The sequence below is a fragment of the Periplaneta americana genome, chromosome 17 (assembly GCF_040183065.1).
Source record: "Periplaneta americana isolate PAMFEO1 chromosome 17, P.americana_PAMFEO1_priV1, whole genome shotgun sequence".
Lineage (NCBI taxonomy): Eukaryota > Metazoa > Arthropoda > Insecta > Blattodea > Blattidae > Periplaneta > Periplaneta americana.
Window position 1 is genome coordinate 3,455,366 of NC_091133.1, and position 24,155 is coordinate 3,479,520.

At 35.3% G+C, this 24,155-nt stretch overlaps 2 protein-coding genes across 2 annotated transcripts in view; one reads left to right on the forward strand and one right to left on the reverse strand.

Annotated features, from left to right (window-relative positions):
• LOC138693178 (zinc finger protein 235-like) overlaps positions 1 to 24,155 on the forward strand; it is a 122,700-nt gene that overhangs the window by 8,114 nt on the left and 90,431 nt on the right. The window lies entirely within an intron of this gene.
• LOC138693184 (zinc finger protein 235-like) lies at positions 6,446 to 23,672 on the reverse strand. The gene is made up of 4 exons (XM_069816917.1): positions 22,824 to 23,672; positions 20,743 to 20,868; positions 15,349 to 15,422; positions 6,446 to 8,698 (listed from the first exon to the last, which is right to left on the reverse strand). The coding sequence occupies exons 1-4, from the start codon at positions 22,911 to 22,913 to the stop codon at positions 7,657 to 7,659; spliced, it is 1,332 nt and encodes a 443-aa protein (XP_069673018.1). The 5' UTR covers positions 22,914 to 23,672; the 3' UTR covers positions 6,446 to 7,656.

Below are 24,155 nucleotides of genomic sequence, written 5' to 3' on the forward strand. Positions count from 1 at the left end.
ATTTTTTAAGATATATCCAAATATCTTCATGGTCATATATGTATTAAAGTGAAACATATACTATATGTGAAGTAGTTACTAAAAATGCGAGAAATATAAATGGGAAGGACAATAAAAAAAGTGGAATGAACAAACACTAAGAAATTATTCATCTCGAATCAGTATGAACAATACGTCACTTTTTTTGGTGCCAGTGGTATACAATATGAAATTAAGTTGTAGCAATAAGTTTTTCAAGTTTAGCATTAATTGCTTTAAGTATTTATTGTCCCCCTGTTGGAAAGATGGAATTACTTTTTTTGAATGATGAAATTTTATAGTACCTTAATTCAATTTATTCAGGTACAATAAAATTCAAAATCATAACTGCAGGTAATTTCAAAATAATTCTGTTGGATGTAAATTATTTCTCAATTTATTAGAACCATAAACGTATTGTTACAAGTGATAGAATGAATCATTTTCATCTTAATAATTTAATGTAGGATGATTATTTCGGGAATTGTTATGCTCTGAATTGTGAAGATATTTTTAATGCTTTTTATAAGTATAAATTTGGAATATGTTTCCAGACAGCCTTAAAAAGAGTAATTCAGAGAGACAGAGCCCTCAGAATATTTATTGACATATGCCAGAATTACCGGTATTAAATATGAAAAAAAAAAAAAAAAAAGAGTTCTTGCACTAACATACTGTTTATAAAGTAACCAAATCTTAAGAAACACGCTATCTATGTGAATAGGGGTGAATATAAATCTGTTTTAAGGAATTTATATTTAATATTCCTGCTGTAGAAACGTGACAAAATAAAACGACGCAGCATGGAAGCTAATTTAACTCTTTATCCAGTACAGTATTGTTAATGAGATATGTCATGAAGGTAGACCGAATCATACTCGTATAATATAAATGTATAAAGAGGGCGAATATTAGGCCTAATAAATTAATTTGAATGTATGTATTATCAAAACTGAAAGCGGTAACTAGTCTATGAATGAGGTCGTAACAAGTATAATAAAATTGACTCTGGACAGTAGAGTGGCATTTAGCTTCAGTAATATCTAGGACTTTAAAGATTTTATGGTGGCTCACCTGTCAGGCAAAACTCTGAATAGTCAACATTGTTGAACTATAGAAGCGCGATTAAAAAGTATTTTTTTCTACCCATTATAGACTATTACTTTTTTCAAATTCTGGTAACTAACATTATTAAATTAATTATCCCACATATGACAAAATCTAAATGGGAAAGAAATGAAGGTATAAAAAATTGGGACAGCGAATTAGCAAAAATAATTGAAGAGAAAAGCTCTCCATTTAAAAAATTTATAACGTCAGGAAAATTAGAAAATTAAATTATATATCAACTAAAAATAGCTATTGCAAAAAAAGGCAGTGAGAAAAAACATAGAGAAAATTGGAATACGTTTGTAAATCAATTAGAAACTGATATAACTCGCCAAAACCCCAAAACTTATACAATTAAAAATAATTAAATCAATAAGTGAAAAAATCATTTGCTATAGATATAATTGATAAAAATGCTTTGCTGAATTATTTTACGAAACTATGGACACCGAAAAAAATTGCGGCATTGACCAAAGTGGATCCTACAGGAAGAATTTATTGACTAACAGAATTTGAAACTCAAAGAACAAACAATAAATTACTCTTAAAATCAACACAGAAGAAATGAGAAGTTTGATAATAGAAGTATATATAAAATTGAAGCTCGTGAAATTCCCTTTAAAATGAGCTGTAAAACAACTCTGTAGGGCTTATAGAATCAGAATTATTAAAGATTGAAAGTGTTACAGGAAAAAAAGTGTTTTGCAGATTTTAAAAATGAATTACACCAAAACCTAACAAAATACCATTTTTCTAAAAATATATTTTAATTTAGACCTTTGGGGAGAATGATTCCTGAAAGTTTCATTACAATCCAAAGTGGTCAGGTTGAATAATTCTTTAATAAGTTTCGTTGGTTAGGTCGGCCTCTGTAACTAGTCGGTATAGCGTGGTCTTCTGTGTTCGATATGAATTGAAATACCACTTCTAGGCAAGGTTACTCGAGACGACTGTATAAATATAGAAAAAATTAATGATAAATCTTATATCACCACCTTGCAAAACTATCTTGACGTTATTGAAAACTGGACTACAACAAATAAAAGTCCACACCTGTGGAGTAACGGTCAGCACGTCTGGCTGCGAAACCAGGTGGCCCAGGTTCGAATCCCGGTCGGGGCAAGCTACCTGGTTGAGGTTTTTTTCCGGGGTTTTCCCTCAACCCATTACAGCAAATGCTGGGTAACTTTCGGTGCTGGACCCCGGACTCATTTCACCGGCATTATCACCTTCATATCATTCAGACGCTAAATAACCTAGATGTTGATACAGCGTCGTAAAATAACCCAATAAAAAAAAACAAATAAAATTAAAATCAATGCGAGCAAAAGTAAATCAATATGTATCCTTCTGCAGAACACAAAAATAAATTCGTCTCATATTCCAATTAAATGGATCACCAGACCAGTGCACAGTGGGCCAGAATCGACTCAAAATGGGACAAAATTATTTTAGGTCTCTATTGTTTTCTTGGATGCATAAAGCAATAGATATTCAATAGTTTTCACATTTTCTTCAAGTTAAAAGCATTTTCACAACATAATATTTTTTTTATTCAATATCTGATTCCTCATCATTACATTTCCATTACTGACATTTTCTTCATGAATGGCACTTTCTTCTTCTTCTTCTTCTTCTTCTTCTTCTTCTTCTTCTTCTTCTTCTTCACTAGAGTCTTTCAGTAGCTGTAATGCTTCCTTCCACAAGGGAGTTTTGTGTTCTTTATATGACTTTCTAATATTTGAAATGAGAGGATCGGAAGATATGAGAAGGTTGTTGACTGAATCTGTCATTGTGTTTTTACGAGGACTTTTCCTTGCGTGGGGCTCTCGATATATTTTAATATCTTTATTATGAGCCTCCTGGGCCTCCTCAGATAATTGTCCAATTGTAAGCAGAGCTGAGTTAATAATCTGAGACCCATGGATGAGAATTTTATGTACGCTAGCTGGGAGGTTAAACCAGGGATACATATGAATGAATAATTTTGCATTTTGTAGCGCATATTGATTGAAAGAATCAACTTTAATGTCTCTTCCACTAGAAATTACTCGAAGAACAACTGCAAAACATATAATTAAGTCTTTGTTTATCCAGGTTATGGATGATGTTAATTCGGGATTTGAGAAGAATCTTCTAGCAGTATTCCCGTCGTTTGAGGTTCCACTCACCCTGGTTTATGTTTATCCACAAGAAGTCCCATCTCATTTCGAAACTGACTCTGCATTTATCCCTTTCTCCTTTTCTTAAATTCGTCTGGCTCTATGATCTAACAGATCCTGACTGGGGCAAGTCATCTGGTTGAGGTTTTTTCCGAGGTTTTCCCCCCATTTGTAAGGCGAATGTCATTTAATCTATGGCGAATCCTCGACCTCATCTCGCCAAGTATAATTTCGCTATCCCCAATCCCATCGATGCTAAATAACCTAGTAGTTGATACAACATCGTTAAATAGCAAATTTAAAAACAAACGTCAAATAAGCAGGGGAAGTTACAAAAGCTTGTGGTGGCGAAGAATTTAAAGTTTTTGTGATGTTCAAGAAAGAGAAGTGCCAGTAGTACAAATGGCAGAAAAAGTGGATAGCCTATATTGGTGTATTCGTCACATGACGACAACATATAGTTGTAAACAACCGTGGATATTATTTTTAAATCTGAAAGTGTATTTTAATGTAATCAAGTGTTGCTTTGTATAATAAGAACTATAGGCACAGTGTATAAATCTTTGTATGCATCTGAAAAAATTAGTAATAAACTTGACAAATGTTCGTGTGTTACAATATAATTTTTAATATTTTATTTGTTAATGGCAATGTTATTTTTATTAAAGTATGTGATTTAGCAGTTACATGTACTACACAAGTGAATTAATTGTTTGGAAAACAACTGAATGCATTTATGTCATTTGGCACAATAGGCCTAATATGAACATCTTCCATTTTGGTAATAAATTAAATGGCAAGAAAAGTGTTCATGTGTCACACCATATAATATTTCATATTTTTTACATTATTAATTATTCCTTTTCATTAAGAATTTGTGTTTATATTTTGGAATGCTTACGTTAAAAGACAGTGATGTCTCTTTCATGAACTTATAAGTATTTAATTAAAAATACTGCGAAGATCATAGTTACTTCGAAAATGTTACGTGTGTCAGTATGGAATGACCCATCAGTATTGTTACAAATTACAAAACCTGGAACTGATAGAATGGGATCAGGAGTAGTGATAAAATATGTAATGTTGTAGGACTACATCAACATGACTATTTTAATCTAGTTTACAATAGTTTTTAAGCTTTGAGGACATTTTGAGGTAAACTAATGAAGTAGGCTATTTCCCACAGACAGCAACATATGCTTAAGTAAGACTATTCATAATATATGAAATCTTGTGAAAAAAGAAAGCCTTCATAAGTGTGTTTAAATGCGACAGGCTCATGTCAGTAGATTTACTGGCATGTAAAAGAACTCCTGCGGGATAAAAATTCAGGCACACTGGCGACGCTAATATAACCTCTGCAGTTGCGAGCGTCGTTAAATAAACCATAATTTTTAAACGTCACATTTGAAAAGTTTCTCACCCATACTTGGAATATATGGGCATTTACGTAACTCAATTGAAACACAATTCTTAGTAGAGAAGGGAAAAGTTATTTTCTCGTAATAGTTCCAATTGTTCCATTTTCTTGCAAATACAGGTTACAAATAACAGTTTCGAAATAAAAGTACCATATATAACTCCACTGGTGCACAGTGGTATCTTGGAACATGTAGTAAGACTTAGTATCTAATGGAACAGTAGTATTTTGGAACAGGAATGTACTACTAGTACGTAACGAAGCAGTGATATTTTGGAACATGCATGTACGACTACAGTCGAGCCGTTCTTATTTCCGGCAGCAAATCACACGACAGCTTCTGGTCAGCTGACACGCTGCTTCACTGGCAGTGGTTGTCGTCAAGGTTATGCAGACGACATACCGCTTCCCGCTCACGGTGGATGTTACTGCGTTGTCAAGTCTACCCTTGTACTCTTAACGAAGTTTTAGCACATGTCTAGTCTTAAACATCGAACGAAAAATTATTTCCTACGATAAATAATTAGTACCGGTAATATATGAATACATAATATTATATATTATTGTTATTGTTGATCCTAGCATCCCAGGACACAGAAGACTTACCATGTTGTGCTATAATTGGTTTTTCCGACCATTTGAAGTAACGATTTTCGTAAATACAGAAACAATGTTACAAATTACTAAAATGGGAGAAAGCTGTAAAATATAATAAATAAACATTTTTTTATGTGAATGAATAACTAAAACCACACACCTGTAAATTAAGTAAAATATGTTCGTATTAAAAATTTTGTCATGATAAGTCATTGCTACATAAAAAAATTACACGAAGAACCTTGCCTAACGGTATTGTTCAATTTAGAGGTGCTACGCCTAGATCGCTACAATCATTGTTAGTACCTGCCGCCGCCATAGTTCTCAGTTTATTTTCTTCTTTGCCGGATTGTCCGTACTTCTCTGTCGTTATTTGAGAAACCGTGAACTTGTTCACATCACACGCATCAGCTGGTCTTTGCACCACTTGCATTAAAGGCAATAAACTACTCTTATTTTACGTTCATTTTTTAAATATTCTCTAACGCTAAGAATCATTTCTCTGCTTTGCGAATTGATGGTCTTCCGACTCCTCCGCGGCATTGTTATGCTGAAAACTCAGCGATAACACAGCACTAACAATAATACCGACTGATTGTTCGACAACCAGCTATTAGAACTGCGTCCGTTCACTATTGGCTTGACAGAGATTTAGCAACACCGCTATTGCCTACCTTCTTCGCGCCAAAAGTCGAGGCCACGCCGGAAATAACGGCTCGACTGTAGTATGTAATGTAACAGTGCTACTTTGGACGCTAAATGACCACATACTTCGCTGTATGCTATGTGTTGCAATATGTCATAATGAGCCGAGACACTGAGACGTGAATTCGTGGAAAAGAAATGTATTCTAATACTAAACTGAATTCGTAGATAAGGTCTGTTAGAAACAGGAATTTTAATGTAATTTAAAGTTATTTCCATATTAATCACGAAATCGAAGTGGATCCCAATGGTAAATAAAACATTACCTATTGTTCCTCTTCTGTCCAGTTCAAGTTCACAGTGGTGTTCAATTTCTCTAAAATCTAAATAAAAAGCTATAATCATTTCTGCCTTGTTAAAATTTATAATAATGTCATGGAGAGTGATAATCTCATTGAAATGAAACAGGAAAATTTTCAACCTTTGTATTTTTTTAAGTATAAAATCTTCAACAGTGAGGTTACAATGAAAACATTTTGAATAGAATTTAGTTTAATTTCAAGAACTGATAAAGAAACTATACATAGAAAACGTTTGTAAATAAAACTTAATCTATAAATTTTCATCCCCCTTAATAAAATTTACAATGCAGTTACGAGACTGTAATGCAGGCATTATGTTAATAATTTATTTGATAGAATAATATACTCAGTAACATCAGTTTTAAGATAATATGTACATTTTTTTAAAAGAAGGACATCGTGTCATTACTGCATTTTTTATTTAGTTCCTAACATTTCTTTATGCTCGACCATGCTGAAATCTAGTAATGTAGTGGTAGCAGTCCTTTAATGCATATCATTAAAGTACACCTATTCATTAAATTTCAGGTTTTCGATTATTCTCGGATATGCAATCGAAAGACAACTAGGGAGACGTTACGGAGGCTGGAAATCCAATACTGTCGCAGAAGGTTATGTTCTGTTACTGTAATAATTAGCGTTAATTGTAAATAATATTCAAATAAATTCAATTTGTCATCTCGTTTTTTAATGTCGAATATCAGATTAATGTTTATCTTACTCTCTAGATTATATCAAGATCGTCGACATTCGTTTCCCGGAAAAAATCAATACTTTCGCGTCTGCGCACATCTCACAATTTATGAGGCAGGCTATTACACTCACATAACAATAACATACATGAATAATTATGAATAATTGCAAGTTAGAAATATGGTCGAGCATAAAATGTCGTATGAAACTTGCCTATAATGGTAATTAAGACGGTCGTATGAAAATTATGAAATTCACTTGAACTCGTTTCATAAACATCCTCGCGTCTTAATTACTACTTTTATAGGCTCGTTGCATAATGTACTATTCTTTGTGACGAAAGAATTCCCACTTCAGTTTCCAATAGTGCCAAAGATGTTCCGTACTGTAGAACAGGCGTTGCCATAATGTAGTTCCAAAGTGAAACCAGTATTTTGTACTAGCCCAGAACAACACTGTTATTTTGGAACGTAGTATTCCAAGGTCTGTTTCTTTTTGGAACAATTCCAAAATAACAAGTTTTTTTTTTTTTTTTTTTTTTTTTTTTCCCCACCTCTAATTATCAGACATCGCATTTCAAAGTTCTGTCGTCAGTAAACTGGTGTGCCTCGATTTTGACGTAACTCGACAGCGAAAATCATTGACGTCTTTATAGAAGACTCGGCAGCAAGCGGCATCTTTCATTGTGTCTTTTTAGGTGACTCGCCTGAGAGAATATCTTTTCACAGGCATCGCATTTGAATGGTTTCTCGCCCTTGTGCACACGTTCATGCCTTTTTAGGTTGCCAGACTCCGAGAAGCACTTTCCGCAAACATCGCATTTGAATGGTTTCTCGCCTGTATGCAGGCGTTTATGATTTATGAGGTGACTCAGCTGTGAGCATCCCTTACCACAAACCTCGCATTTGAACGGTTTCTCGCCTCTGTGCCGTAGTTCATGATTTTTTAGAGGACCAGGTTCCGAGAAACACTTCCCACACACATCACATTTCAATGCCTGCTCACCCATATGACTGAGTACATGATCTCTGAGGTGTGCTTTCCGCGAGAAATGCTTTCCACAATGTTCGCATTTGAATAATTTCTCAGGTGCATGCACACGTTTATGACTTTTTAGGTGATTAGACAGCGAAAAACTCTTTCCGCAATCATCACATTGAAATGGTTTCTCACCCGTGTGCAGGCGTTCGTGTCTTCTGAGGCTACACGACAGCGAAAAGCTCTTCCCACAAACATCACACTTGAACGGTTTGTCACCCGTGTGCAGCCGTTGATGCCTTTTAAGATTACCCGAGAAGCTCTTTCCGCACACACGGCATCTGAATGGCTTCTCGCCAGTATGTTGGCGTTCATGTCTCTTAAGTATACTAGATTCCGAGAACCACCTTCCACAAACATCACATTTAAATGGTTTCTCACCCGTGTGCTGCCTTTTATGTCTTTTTAGGTTACTCAATTCCGAGAAGAACTTTCCACAAACATCACATTTAAATGGATTCTCGCCCGTATGCAGGCGTTTATGCCTCACCACGTTACTTGACTGCGAGAAGCACTTTCCACACACATCGCATTTGAATCGCTTCCCATCATTACGTTTTTTGGAGGAAATACGATTATGGAGACCCTCAAAGGTAGCCACCTGGTCTTCTTCACATTCTGATGACACAATGCTGTCCCGGATATCTGAAAGACTATGATGAAAAAAATATGTCAGTCTATATGCCAGTCAGAATAAGAGAGAATTCACAGGGAAATAACATATACAAGGAATCTCATTTAAAACCTGAAAGTCAATAGCAGAGTACAGACCATTGAAAGATGTCGATGTAACGTCACTGGAATTGCTGCACCTATACTGCTCGGCTGGGGTAGACAGTGAAGCTATACTGTTTTCGCTGTAAGAAAAATCCTAATGTAAACATACGCACATTGTTGTCATATCTGTGATTGGCTCCCAGCCGAAACAGTCACATGACGCAGGAAAATATAGTTCGTATTTGGAAACCATAATCTTGTATTATTTGAAAATATAAAATTCAATTATAGTTGTTAAATGCGATGAAACATATAACTTCACTCATTTATAAAACGCTATGTAAAAGAAAAGCAACTTTTATATTTTGTTATGTATTATGAACGCGGATGAATACAAACAGTAATACCGAGGTAGTCTGTTCTTATAACAAGCTGGCGTCACTTGAACTTCTAGTTGTTCACGTAAGCACGTGGTATTGAAGTAAAGCTTCTGCATCCTCGGCGTGTGCGGTTATTAAACATAAGAGTGGAAACCCTCTCAATAGTCTTAAATGTATATAATAAGTTAAGTGAGTTTTAATTACAGTAATTATAAAGTAAATGTTTCCTAAGCAAACGAATGCATAGTAGTGAGGTTAGGCCTACTTGACGAGTAACGGCAAATGTTTAACATGAAACAGAATGTAAACAGTAGGCGGGAACATGTACTGAGAATCTGTGGCGCCTGACAGCGGCCAATGAAGCCTCACTTCGGTCACGTGCTATTGTTTATATTAGGATTTTTCTTGCAGCGAAAATATTATACCATTGTTGTGTGATCACGCGAATCGGAGACCAATCTTAGCTTCATTGACAATAATCAGCCTCCATACTATCAAATATCGTAAATACTTGTTATATTAAAGTATTCTACACATCATTAAAATGTCAGAGTTCAAATATCGAGCAGAGAGGCACTTTCACAATATCAGAGTTTGCACACATATTATCAATGCTATTTGTCCCATAAAGAGTACACGCTCTTGAATACGTTAATGTCTATTGTGGATATTTTGGCATTATTCTGTAATGAATCTACAAGGTAATTGGCATAAAAATATGAAGATGTTATTCATATATAGAGATGAATAATTAAGTGCACTGAAGTACCTAGAAAGAAACATGAAAAGTGCGAAATAAATTTATGACAGAGGACCACCAATAGAACACAAATGCAAGGAAGTACAAATTCTGCAAGGCTTCCCATCCACCAGCAAAGAAATTAACGGTAATCTAGAGGGAAGTTATGGAAATACAAAAGTCGTTTCAAAAGTTAAGTGCATAATGAATAGTGTTTCTACCGAAAAGGTGATTTGGCAGAATCTAGAAAATAATATATGACAGAATTATAAAAAATTCTGAGACAATAACGTAATATATTACCACATTTCTTGGGTCAAAGGCCAATTTACGTAAGGAAGGATCTCCACAGTATATTTCAGAGCAGTAATTTTGACAGTTTGTAAGGTACGACACTCATCTAATTGAAGAGTCCACTGCAAGAATGATGGATGTCATTTGGAATACATTTTGCAGGAGAAGCAATTGAAAGTTTGAAATGCTTAGCGCTCAAAGCTTAACTGTGATTTTCCGATCATTACTGGACAATGACTATCAGTGTTAATGCCATATAACTCTCTATGTACATTCTACATGTCTTAAGCTATGCATTGACAGTCTTGATTCATTTTCGACAAGAAAGCGACATTCATCATTCTTGCAGCGGACTGTTCAATTGTGATCATTAAGTAGCAATCTGAAATTAATTGTAGGCAGTTAGAATTATAGTACAGATTAATGACTGCTCTTATAGCTACGTACTGAATAATGGTCAAAACATAGTAAGTAGACATAAAAAAAAGAGAAGAAGGAAATAATATAATTCTTACATTAAAACCTTGTGGTAGCAAGGCGACACATATTTTCCCCTTAAATATTTTACGCATTGCGAAACTATTTGGCACATCGTGCTATTACTTATATTCTCCTATAAAATACTTAGGCTACTTTTAAGTTTCATTGCAGCTCAGCCAGGCACAAAACGCCCATACTTTTCGAACACACACACAGACTCGGGAAATAAACAGGAAACTATTATCACAGTCTACTATATACAGTCGCGAAGCTCAATATGTAGTAAAAATGCAAACATGGGTAGTTGCCCACCACTAGGATCGCTACTATCGCCTCATCATCGCAGATCTCTCTCCTAACAGACGACAAAATGTTACACTTTCGTTGTGTTCTTTTGGAAAAATTAACACCTTCCTTCCATTATTGAAATATTAAATGCATAAAGTTAATTTATTATCTTAATGAAGTATATTAAATTCCACCATAAACTCGAAGATACCTGCAAGAAATAGGTTAATATTATTTTTGTTTGTGCAAAACGAACTGAAATTTACTATAATCGCTTCACTCATTCACGATTATAGCGATAATTAACTATGAAACCAATAAATATTAATTTGCATTTCCCTTTACAGCAATAATAATGGAAATATGAATTAATGGAGTAACTTACGTGTACCGGTACTTGTAGTGTAGGCTTACGTAGTTAACAAAGTGGGATGAGGTTAAGCAATAATAATCACACCAGAATTGGAAATAAAACGTGATCAATAAATTTTATTGTAACAGACATTTTCTACGTCTCTAGTAAAGTAACAAATAAAAATAACAACAAAATTAACAGCTATAATTAAAAACATATCCTTTGAAAAAAAAAAGTAGGCCTAAGCAATAATAATCCCACCAGAATTGAAAATAAAACGTGATCAATAAATTTCACTAAAACAAACTTAATTTTTCTACGTCTTTAGTAAAATATTATTATTCCAATTATTGTATTTTAGCCATTAACATTTTCATTACAACCAATAACGAACATTTCACAAGCATCAATGTGAAATACACAACGAGCTAGCACTCGATGGAAATACGACACAGTCCAAAGTCGACCGTGGACAGTCTATTGTTTCTAGTTGCTAATCGCTTGGAGCGCTTTATCACGAGATTTGGAAAAAATCACCTCAAGCTTCGCGACTGTATATAGTAGACTGTGCTATTAATCATTCAAGAAGACCAACAGAGCAGGTACAAAGTAGGACAGGAAAAAAAAAAAAGGAAATAAAAGACTGACAGACAGAACAAGCACAGGAAAAACAAATGAATGAAACTATCAGAATAACACTAACCATAGCAAAGATTAAACCACAGTTGACTAATGTATGCATCACCAGAATTTAGATGTCTGATTATTATGTGCTCTTTGGAATGCTGCAGCTTGCACAGGTATGGACAGCGAACAAGATACTTCACGCGTTTTATATAACTACAGCCATTTCTTTGAACTGAAAGGAAAGTTTGATTCTCGTTGTATTAGTCATCCTTCCCACGAAAACGTTTGTCTGTGGTTTCATCATGAAGAATGATTGGCACTGCATCTTCACTTTCATCATACTTCATGAGCAACAGTAAAGTAAGTATTATATTAAAATATTTTATGCAAAATATTAAAGACCTTAACATGCAAAAGTTAAAAAAACAGGTAAAAATATTTTATTAAAACTCTTGTCGCTGTGCACAAATGATTATCTAAATTTAAAGCTCTAGTATTTAACATTCTCCTCCGGATACTACCTTTGATGATTTTATGTCAGGAAGAGTTAAAGCCAAGACAGGGAAGAGAAAACAGAGAGACTGCATGGGACAGTGCCACATTGGCTCTAGCTTGGAAGAAAAATATTAGTATATCTGAATTAGTGTATTCTGAAATTGGTACAATTAAGATTGACTTTTACATGTTAATTAGTATTAAGCTCTATGTATAATACTGTCAATATTAGCTTGTGTCGCCGAAATGTTCTCACCTTCAGCTTCAGCATATAAATTAAAACATTTGTAATTCTGTATCCTAGCATATTTAGCACTAGATATATTATATTACGTATTGTCAATTTTCTGTATACTGGCGATGCCATGAATGCTTGTCATTCTTACGGCATAATAAAAATCTATCTATCTATTGATGTATGAAATGTACATTTCTAGAGGCTATCCTGTTCTAGTACTTGGTTCGATAACCCTACACAATGTTTTAGTTACAGAACAGAGATATTGCAAGTAGAGAGACTAATTCACTTGGCAATATATTTACTAGATGAAGGCAATACTTATGCCATGTGATACTTGCAAGAATGGTAAAAGATATGACTCATTAACAGTTTGCAAATATGGCAACTAAGGTGAATGTGGAACAAAACATGATGATACAAATACATTTCAAGATAATCATAATTCATTATTAAAATATGTCTTCATAAACCTATTGATTTTCCATCTCAAAATTTGTTTTTAGATTTTAATGTACTTAACGTAAGACAAATTTATTATATTATATTAATAAAATTCATACATAAAAATCAAAATAATTTTGAATTGTATTGTCATAGTTATGAAACGAAAGGTATGATTTCTTTAAGATTATTTGAACCAAAATGCAACACTGTTACAGTATTTAATCATAGTAGTAATTTAGGCTCAAGAATATATAACAAATTTATATTTAAATATCCTAATCTTGTCAATTTTAATAATTCTAGTATTACATTTAAAAAGTTATGTAGAGATTTCATAAAAATTGAAAAATTGTAAATTTATAAGAAACGTAAAAAATTATATATTACAGTTATATGAACACTAATAAATATAATATAATTATTAAAGAAATTAGTAATAGTCAGACATGTTTCAGAGATGCTTCTCCATCCTGTGACTATTTACCATTGATGGCTGGTTCAGGTGATCGAACTCCTTTAAGCCAAGCAACAACGCGATTCGATCACCTGAACTAGCCGTCATGGTAAATAGTCACAGGATGGAGAAGCATCTCCGAAACATGTCTGACTATTACTAATTTCTTTAATAATTATATTTATTAGTGTTCATATAACTGTAATATATAACTTTTTACGTTTCTTATCAAATCTATGAACACAGTATAATTGGCCTAACATGTGTGGTTTATCTTTGAATATTGTAAATTTAAAAACATAAAATTTACTCTGTCACAGTTAAAAGTGTTAAAATTGTTTAAAAAGGTATTTACCTTCGACAGACGGCCCGTTTCGACGCTATTTGTCGTCGTCTTCAGTGTCTCTTGAACCACTGCTGATTTTGGCTCTGCGATGTGCAGTTGTCGATGGTAGGGGTGGGGGTTGGCTGTCTGTATGTTATGACGTATTATGATGTCAAACAATGTGTGCGTATTGAACTGTAGTTGCGTATTAAGTATGTAATGTGGGTGTGCTATTGTGTTCTTATATATTTCGTATTGTTCTAGGATATTTAACTGTAAACTTTTTGGTGTGATGTGTAAAATTTCCATATCTGTTTCTATATTATTGTAGTCATGATTATTGTCGATAATGTGATCTGCACCACCCCTACCATCGACAACTGCACATCGCAGAGCCAAAATCAGCAGTGGTTCAAGAGACACTGAAGACGACGACAAATAGCGTCGAACCGGGCCGTCTGTCGAAGGTAAATACCTTTTTAAACAATTTTAACACTTTTAACGTGTGACAGAGTAAATTTTATGTTTTTAACAAAGTGTTAACGTGAACTTTAATCAATGTAAATTTAAATTTATATACTATAATTGTATAGTAGACATAAGACAAATTGAATTGTATAATTATTAATTTCAATTCAGGAATCCGCCCCTGAGCACGAGCTAAAGTTTTTCTGTACCGGTATATATTATATTTTATGTTACAATTATTAGCAAAATAATAAATAAATAAATTATAATCCTATTAACTTTTAATTCAAGAAAGAACTTAAGGGATCATTATACAACAACACATATTAGTCATTCACAATTACAAAACTACCAATATTCTTTTCCGGAAAATAAGAATAAACAATGGACTCAAAAACGTTATATGAGAAATTTAGTATAGGAAACTAAAAATAAAACTGTAGTGGGTTGACCATTTAAGTGTGTACAAAGCAGTCGGAAAATATAGTTTGGAACACACAGAAAATGTTAAAAAAAAAAAAAATGAAGGCCAAAAGATGGGCGGCAGATAAATAAAGAGTAGTTATAGCATCATTAATGCTGGTAATACCGATACCAATTAACCCAGATTTTCCCACCGTCCTTTTTTAAGGACAGTTGCAGTGCCTTCGGATATTATGTCATTGTTGGTGTTAGGGACATTTTATAAGTTGTGCGATAATGTTGGTAGTATTTGTTAGCTTTAGAAAATATACGTTCCTTGTTTCAGTTTATTTCAACATCATATAACCGATTTTTGAGAGTAACTAATGTTATACTGTATTTTTATCACAAAAAAATTTTGGGCTTATCTGGGTTAATTTAAATTTATATTATGTCATTTCGATCAGAAAATATGTAGAACCGTTCATATGAGCAAGTCACATAATTACCGTATGGTGGATAATGTCGTAACACCTGCAAACATAACAAAGCAATGAAAGAAAGGACGAAGGGACGACTTGACACCAGACCCACCTTTCGGTAAGAAACTCATTCTCCTTTTCCTGTTTCAGCTCTTCCTTTACTGTGTCCATGTCACGCCACTCTTCCTGAAAATGGAGGGCAAATAAAAACAAAATAGCACAACTGAATAAACAGTCCATGGACTGTTACATGTCACTAAACTGTATTTTAACTGTAAATAGCAGCAGACAATTCTTGGGGCAGCTTTTTACTGGGCTTATTCTATTCCTCACATAATAACAAGAGAACTAACTGCTGTTGGGGGCATTATATCATTTTCTGGTCATCTACTTGATGGAATCCACCTTAGTCTCACAATTTCTATGTATTTCTTTGTGTGACCACAATACAGTGTTTAAAACGGGGTATACTGGGCAGCCCCTGAAGTTCTGATGCTGTGCCCAGCCAAATTTTGTTCCCGAAATATCCCTACCGTCAATTTCCTTCAATTCGAACATATTCTTTATGAACTACATCAACATACTCAAGAATCCAAACCAAGCTAAAGCCCAGAGGAAAGTTCCATACAGTAACCATGGATGTTGGCAACACATCGTTATTCCTATACCTGTGTTAGCCAGAATTTTCCATTTTTTAGATTAAACTTCCCAGCAGCAAAGTACCTGTATCCAAAACAAGTTCAATTAAGTGAAGAATATGAGAAGTTTGTAGTTGTTGTATAAGTGATGTATCGGTTATCAATTATGTTTATTGATATCAATGTAAAAGAATCATTTTATTGTTGGAAGATTGTTATCAGCAGGATTCCTCAATTTAAATGAAATATATTGTGTGTCAAGTGCCTGACTCATATTTATTATTTCGCAATACAACATGGTGACAGCCGTTACACTGTTGTGTTTCATTTAATATCAGCGGTCAAAAATGGGTTTTTGTTTCATTATTGTTATGGTTTACTCTTGCTTTTTACTACATGGCTGAAACTCCATTTTGTAATATGGCAAATAACTGGAAGTTAAATCCTTGGATATCATGACACGAATCAGAGAGTAAGTTCATTGTTCAGTAGCAATGATTTGTTCCAGCATATTTTTTAATCATTTAATCTCAGTGAAATTGGAAAAACTGTCACTTCATGCACCGTATGCAAGGATGTTATCCCTTTGCAATTATAACAGTGAGTGCAAATCCTGGATCCCTCGAACTGCCTGTTGTGTTTCTTGTCACTGAGAAATTCTCAAAGACAAAATGCACAAATAAAATTCTAAGTGGAAAATTACATCTGTTAAAAGAACGGATGCATTTCTCAATGACAGATGTACTCACTCATGAGGCTAGCTACTTTTAAATTCTCTCTTTCTATAAAAATATAAATTTTAGTCACTCTTGCTTGGTGCCATAGGAAAGTTGCTTATAGTACTCGTAAATTAACCGAAATTTTCACTATGTGCTTCCAAAACATATTCGTACCCTATGGACAAAGACAAATCTAAATAGGGTAGAAAATTAGTTGAACGCAGATTGGTTACCTTGATAAACTCTACCAATAAATGTAAAAAATTGTCAGCAAAGTTGGAGTCCATCCATAATATGTTCAAGACAATTCGTGCCCTCTATGTGTATTTCTCGTAACTCAAAATTTGGCAGAGTGAAGATTTAATTTTACGTTTAATTTAGACTAAAGTTGAGACGGTGTTGGGTGGAGTTCCCGGGTAGCTCAGTTGGCAGAGCGCTGGTACGTTCAACCAGAGGTCCCGGGATCGATACCTGGCCCCGGAACAATTTTTCCCTTGAAATTATTCAAATCTGCTTTACAGGAAGCTTTACCTGAAAGATTAGATTTGCATAATATATACGTCACTGTGTACGTTAACAGAAAACCACAATTCCAAGTCACACAGAGTTTGTGTGCACTCGATGTGGGTCTCTGGCATTTCGTCAGTCCACGCGAGTTGTGTGGATATAAAGGGAAAAGTTGAGATGGTGTCGGGTGGAGTTCCCGGGTAGCTCAGTTGGCAGAGCGCTGGTACGTTCAACCAGAGATCCTGGGATCGATACCCGGCCCCGGAACTATTTTTCCCTTGAAATTATTCAAATCTGCTTTACAGGAAGCTTTACCTGAAAGATTAGATTTGCATAAATGCCTTTTATTTACAAAACCAATTAAATAAAATAAACACTGTTTAATGAAACTTGTGCTCTCTATCACAACATTTTACAAAAACAGAATCTCTTTTGGAACTTACTGAAATTTAATCTCTTACTTTTTCTTAAAGGTACGGTGCTTTATATATCCTCGATGTCAACAAAACTGCGTTCTATCCAAAACAAAATAAGTTATTTGAAAACGATAAAAAATTATTGCGAATTTATACATAAAGTTATAGACAAAACAAACTCCTCTTCATAAATACAATACGTTATTCTAAACATAGCAGGATTCTTTAAGGATAAGTGTAGCAAGGAAGTCTATTTTTCTAATCTAATACAGAAAAGCAGCTACCAGTTGACAGACGGGTCTGCAAGAGGATGTAAATAATAATAAACTGGGTGATGAGAACTTTACTGTCTTTAACAGACTAAAAGACGCTGCAAGTGAACAGTGTGTGTGAGAAACACTGAAAGATGTTAGTTAATGGGGTTTAAAAATAGCGCGTCAGCTACTATGGCTATTTGCGCCTTTATCTAAAATCCTTCACAAAAAATAAACACAATAAAATAATCAGAATGCTTAAAAGGATTAAAAAGCGTTGTCTCAGTTAAAACGAGGCAAACAAATGCAGTTTCAACAAGGTGAAGCATAAAAATAATAAAAGTGAGCAGATTTCAGACCCTACCTAGTATTTAAAAAGAAACAATAAAATAATAAAACAAATGCCACCAGAAATAACTTATCTGTCGCATTTCTAAAATACTCGGATGTAAAAGGTCCGAATGTCAAGTTTGTTAAAAACATATATTAAACAAGAAATGTAACCTCTGGACGTAACGGGTCCAGAGGATAAATAAAACGGGTGAATAAAAACTTAATCTCCCAGTCAAGTCCTGTATTCGATAAAAATCTGGCCAGTGCCTTTTTCTTTTTGCCTACATTCCTTTGCCTTGATGATCCAAGTTGTAAACTTATGTTCTGAATATATTATGTGGACCATTGGAATCTACACTATCAGTGTATTACGCCTTAAATATCTTTCCTTTACAGCATTGTTAAAAGTTTCTTCCAAACTTCTGTTCTCCAGATTTCACTTGCCTTCGAACATTTCTTTTTTCACAATCAGTCATATCTGCTATTTTCTTTCTTTTTTTTTTTTTTCTTTGTCATAGTACCTTTTTTTCTGCAGCTCCTCTTCAGTCATATTTGCCCTCTACCTACGTATCTTCCTTTCATATTTCCTACCTTCATCATCAGACTTTTTGTTTTTCTTTCCTACAAACAATCACATTAAATAATATTCGAATTTACTTTATACACCAGTATTTAATGATTGTATGTTAAATGAAGCGCCGGTCCCACAAGAAGAATCAGCGGTCCCAAGATAAAGGGACTGACGTTACAGGGACCGTTGTTACAAATTAGTATAATTACCGCAATAGTTGTGGAAAAATAAATGGTTAAAAATATCATTGAGGTTAGATTTTTTAGTCGACAAACATTGTAATGTTTTGCATATACTAAGAAAAGTTTTGTATATACAAACTATATTTAATGCCACCTGGGACCGGTGTTACCAATAGAAAACATAACATTCAGTCATCAGTGATGATTTTTATATTTTTCAATTAAATAAATTACAACAATGGACAAAAAGTTTTTTAACTGGCGCCATGTTGACCTCTCATCACTACCAACCATTAAAATTTACCACATGAAGCAAAATTGTCTTTTGTAGGAGCTCTTTTATTTTGAGGGACCAGCGTTACGAAATTTTTGAGGACAAACTTTACATTAAAGTTGTGTCCTTTTAGAATTAAACAAACAACAATTCCTGTCTTTCGTAAGTATTTTAAATATTTATTTTTAACACTGTCCGAGAAAATAAAATCAAATCAAAATATTCCGAGAAATACTAATTAAATGTAGTTGGGGACATAGGGACCATAGTTACATTTTGACGTTTGGACGTTATTTTTTAAGTGGAAATTTTAAAATTTAATCATTTTATGCTTTGGTTCTAACTAAAACATGTGAGAGTTAGTTAATTAAACGCAAAAATAATCAGTTAACGTTTTCAAGAAACTCCTTAAATCAGCTGGGACATACATTTGCCCATTTCAGAATATTCACCCATATATATTTTCACATTCTCGGAACCAGTTCCATAGCATTGTTCGTCGTGTGACCACCAGTCAGTGTACCTTTTTTTGGTCCTTCTTTTCTCAACTTTTTATGAGGGGTAGGGGAAGAAGAGCGCGAGGACATATTCAACTGGCCCCCCTGCGGAACCGTCAGTGTCAGCCTTTCACCGGGAGGCATATGGAAAGACACCTAAAGAATTCTTCGCGGTCTGTGCCGGCTATGAGGACCTTCTCACAGCCCAATTCCAAGCAACCCACCTCACGAAAGTTACCCTTCAAATTGGGCATTACACACCTATTGGCAAATCTTACACCAGAGGCGTGTCGCAATTTTCTGCCCCTACCACAGGAATAACCGCCTGTGGCTCCCACTCTACACTGAACACAACTACTGGACTACTCGGCTAACTCCGACCTCGCCCACCAAAGCCGGAGCAATCCGAGATCGCACACAGCTTCAGGGGACTTGTGGCTGATTACACTGTGACACCCATACGTCAGCGGTAACACGTCTGGGCGATATATCCGCCCCGGCGAGCAGAGTCGGTCACCCGGGTGTCTAAGTCACCCCGTGCCCCCATTGGGGCTCTGTGTGATTGTACCTGACCTCTGGTCCGGGTTTGGCACCTAAACTTGCATATAGGGGCTGTATGAAGGGTCCACTATTGCGTCGTTGCTGGGCGCCCTGTCGGACCACACAATTTGGAAGTCGCGCTCGAAACCGTGGGACAGGACCACGGAGATAGGAAAGATCCTTGCTGGTGAGACGGGAGTTATAAGCCTACGAAACTTAACCACATAATGAATATAAGTAGGTAGAAGGGGAAGAAATATGAGGCCTAATCACGAATTCTCAGCAAATCCCGTCATGTAGGCAGACGTGGCAAGTCTATACAATGGGGATGGAAAGGTGAAAATGACTGTGATAAAGTGGTGGGCGTTCCGCATGCAATGGTGGGTGGCAATGAGATATATAGTGGTGAGAAAGACGAGAGAACGAAAAGGGCTGGATGGTGATAATAAGATATATGTGCAGAAAGGAATGCATGAGAGACAGCATTGCACCCCTCGGTCACCAACTTGGAGGAACCCACCTCGACCGGAACACTGAAAGAAGAACACACAGGCCATGCCTCGTGGTCCACTTACCCCAGGTTCATATTTCATCACAGAAAGAACAACAGGCTCTGAAGATTCCTCAGATTTCACCTCTGATGTGAGACTGTGGCTGTGGTCCAGGTATTCCTCCTTTATCCCAGTCACAAGATTTCGTTCCTGCGGAACACAGAGACATCTTAAGTGAGCAACTTATTACAGGCTGTTAGATGACGTCATGCATGCCACAGCTTGACTACAACCTGCTGCGTGTGTTGCATTATAAAACAGGGCTCGACCTTCATAACCACATATGGCAGTGATGAGGTAATATTCACTTTCCAAACTAAATAATATCGCACTTATTATAAGCAATGGCTTACAATACCTAATTCAAAGTGTTAGACAACATCCAAGCACACTCTCTGTAAACGCCTTCTACACTTTCGGTATTTTATTTCAGGTGTCATCAGTATCGAAATGTATACTTATGAGACACAAAAGCTATCAAAACTTAAATTTTGTTCACTTTCATGAAGTTAATATTTCAATTGCATGTCAGTGCGATGAGTTGTTTGTATTATATATTTGCATTATTTGATATCTTCCTGTACACCGCACATCACTGTTGGTAGGCCTATATATTAGATATTGTAAAAGTACAAAGACTACTTCATCTTACAATTTACCGTTATAACCTAATATTTATCATTATCTGACTGTAAGTATCTAATAAAATGTATACATTTTGAGCTCTCACCAAGAGATGGCAGTCAAAGTGAAAATTTGGCAACCAGCTCGTATAGAAAGTTATTGAAATATAACAATTAATTAAACAAACAGGACTATTACATTCACCTATTTTTTTATTGATTTCTTATTGTAGTTGGGAATCTATTTTAAAACATGAATTTTATTAAGAAAACTAAAATATACCTTAGCAATGATTAAAATAAGTTTATTCAATTTCCTAAAATATGAGGTTATTAAAAATTCTTATGTTCCAACTGCGGTATGCGACGACAGATCGTTGTCCCCTGCTGATCCTGCCCACATGTCTATTCTCAGCCCTGGCAAATTTTTCTTCATTCCGCCAATCAAGGCTCAATAAACTTGGAGTCTTAGCTGGTCTCCCCCTTCTTTTCCACCATGAAAGTTCTTCTCCTAGTACTCAAGTTTCGGTCATTCTTGCTTCCTTCACACATGATAATAACCTCCCCTTTTATCTAATTTCAAAACTATAATCTTGATAAGTTCTTAAATTATTGCCCTTGAGATATCTTAACCGACTCACGACACTCTTTGTTACTCAAGAATTTGACGAAATACGGTGATTTCTGCATTCTACTTTTTCTGTATACCGTTATGTTCATAATTAATATTCATGTCAAAGATTTTCCTATATATGGTACACCAAATCATAAGAGGTACGGTATGTTTCAGAAAATAATTGACAATCGTCAATGTGACCAAATGTGTCCAATACAATCAGTGTTATTTACATAAGAATGTGGTATTAAATTAAGTACCGGTACAAACATTCATTATAACTGTCATAGAATTGCTATCTCTCATTAAGCATGGACAGCTATTTCGTCATTCTTGTAGCATAGAGCTCTGTTCTTAAATCCATATTTATTACTGTTGTTCTCCCTTTCCAATATTCTTCGCAAATATTTCCAGCAGTTTGCTAATTGAATTATGCTTTCACCCAATGCCTGAACATGATTATAAGTACACACATTCCTATCATGTGTGACCCACTTCACTATTTTAGTGTCTTACATTATTTAGATACATTTTGCATGCATGTCACTGATGCTGACCAACCAAGTCAACTGCTCTTGGATACAGAGTCAGTCAAGAATAATCACGAACAACTGTTCAATTACAGTAAATGTGGTAGACGTCGCTCTTGCGTGAAAAGTGTCACAAGAAGGGTGCTGTGATTTAGCTGCTCACTCACTGAACCTAACATTTGCTATAAAGTTACCAAACTGCATTATGTGCTATGTGACAAATTACTACAATACAATGTACATATTCTCCTTATTGCTAGGTATAAATGGCACATTTTATTTTAAACAAATCTGCAGTATATCACATATACGATACTGAAACAAGAAGCAATTCACCTCTGTTGAGGGCTTCGTCTCTTCTGTATCTTCGGCACTTGTTTGTATAGCCAGCGGATCTACCTCAGGCTCCATCTTGATCTCATCCATCAGAACTGAAAGTGTTAAGTCAGAAATTGCTATTTATTTGTCTAATATGCGCTGGTGGGAAAAGCTAAAATGTTTTTCAGGAAATACGAATTGTCTTCAAAACTAAATATTACTTGGTAGGTCTTTCTACATTTTTAATCAATGCGGGATAACTGAAGTTTCACACCATTATAACGCACACCAAGTAATCTCTTTTCATTTATGAACTTGAGTGTCGGCTCTATTTGGTGTTGAAAGTCATTTTTGTACATTTTTTTAAAAGATTTAAAAAAAAAATACGAATTTGTAGTCCTCTAATTTTATGAGGAAACTAGATTACAGCACAACTCCGAAGTACACCTTCCTGCGAGGAGCGACATGTCATTTAAAATTCACAGAAGCAACTGTCTGCTGGGATGTTTGGAAGAACTGGCCTCCCATGCTGTGGCGGAAAGATGAGAGCACTGTACACTATATATATATATAATACTTTTTATTCCTTCAGTTTTAAGTTATGTACACAATACTTATCAACACTTTTGTAAATTTCTTTCATGCATGCTAGGATATGGTACAGTGTCCCCACACCCATTCCTCAAAAAATGGCCAATTGGAATTTCTACGTAGCAAGCGCTCTGACCACTGACCCGGGTTCGATCCCCAGCGCCGGAGCGAATTCTTCTCCTCAAATATTAATTCTCAATATTACAGACCTTATTATGTAGGACAAAGTAATAAAAATATCTTTAATATTGACACAGAGTGGCCTCATAGGACAGAGAGTGGACTGAGATGAGATAGAGAGGACTGGTAGGACAGAGAGTGTAGTGACAGCATAGATATTGGACTGAGAGGACAGAGATTGGACTGAGAGCACAGAGTGGACTGAGAGGACAGAGAGTGAACTGAGATGACAGAGTGGACTGAGAGGACAGAGATTGGACTGAGAGGACAGAGAGTGGACTGAGAGGACAGAGAGTGGACTGAGATGACATAGAGTGGACTGAGAGGACAGAGAGTGGACTGAGAGTGGACTGAGAGCATATAGAGTGGAATGAGAGCACATAGAGTGGACTGAGAGAACAGAGACTGGACTGAGAGGACAGAGAGTGGACTGAGAGCACATAGAGTGGAATGAGAGGACAGAGAGTGGACTGGTAGGATAGAGAGTGTAGTGAGAGGACAGATTGGACTGAGAGCACATAGAGTGGACTAAGATGACAGAGAGTGGACTGAGAGGACAGAGATTGGACTGAGAGGACA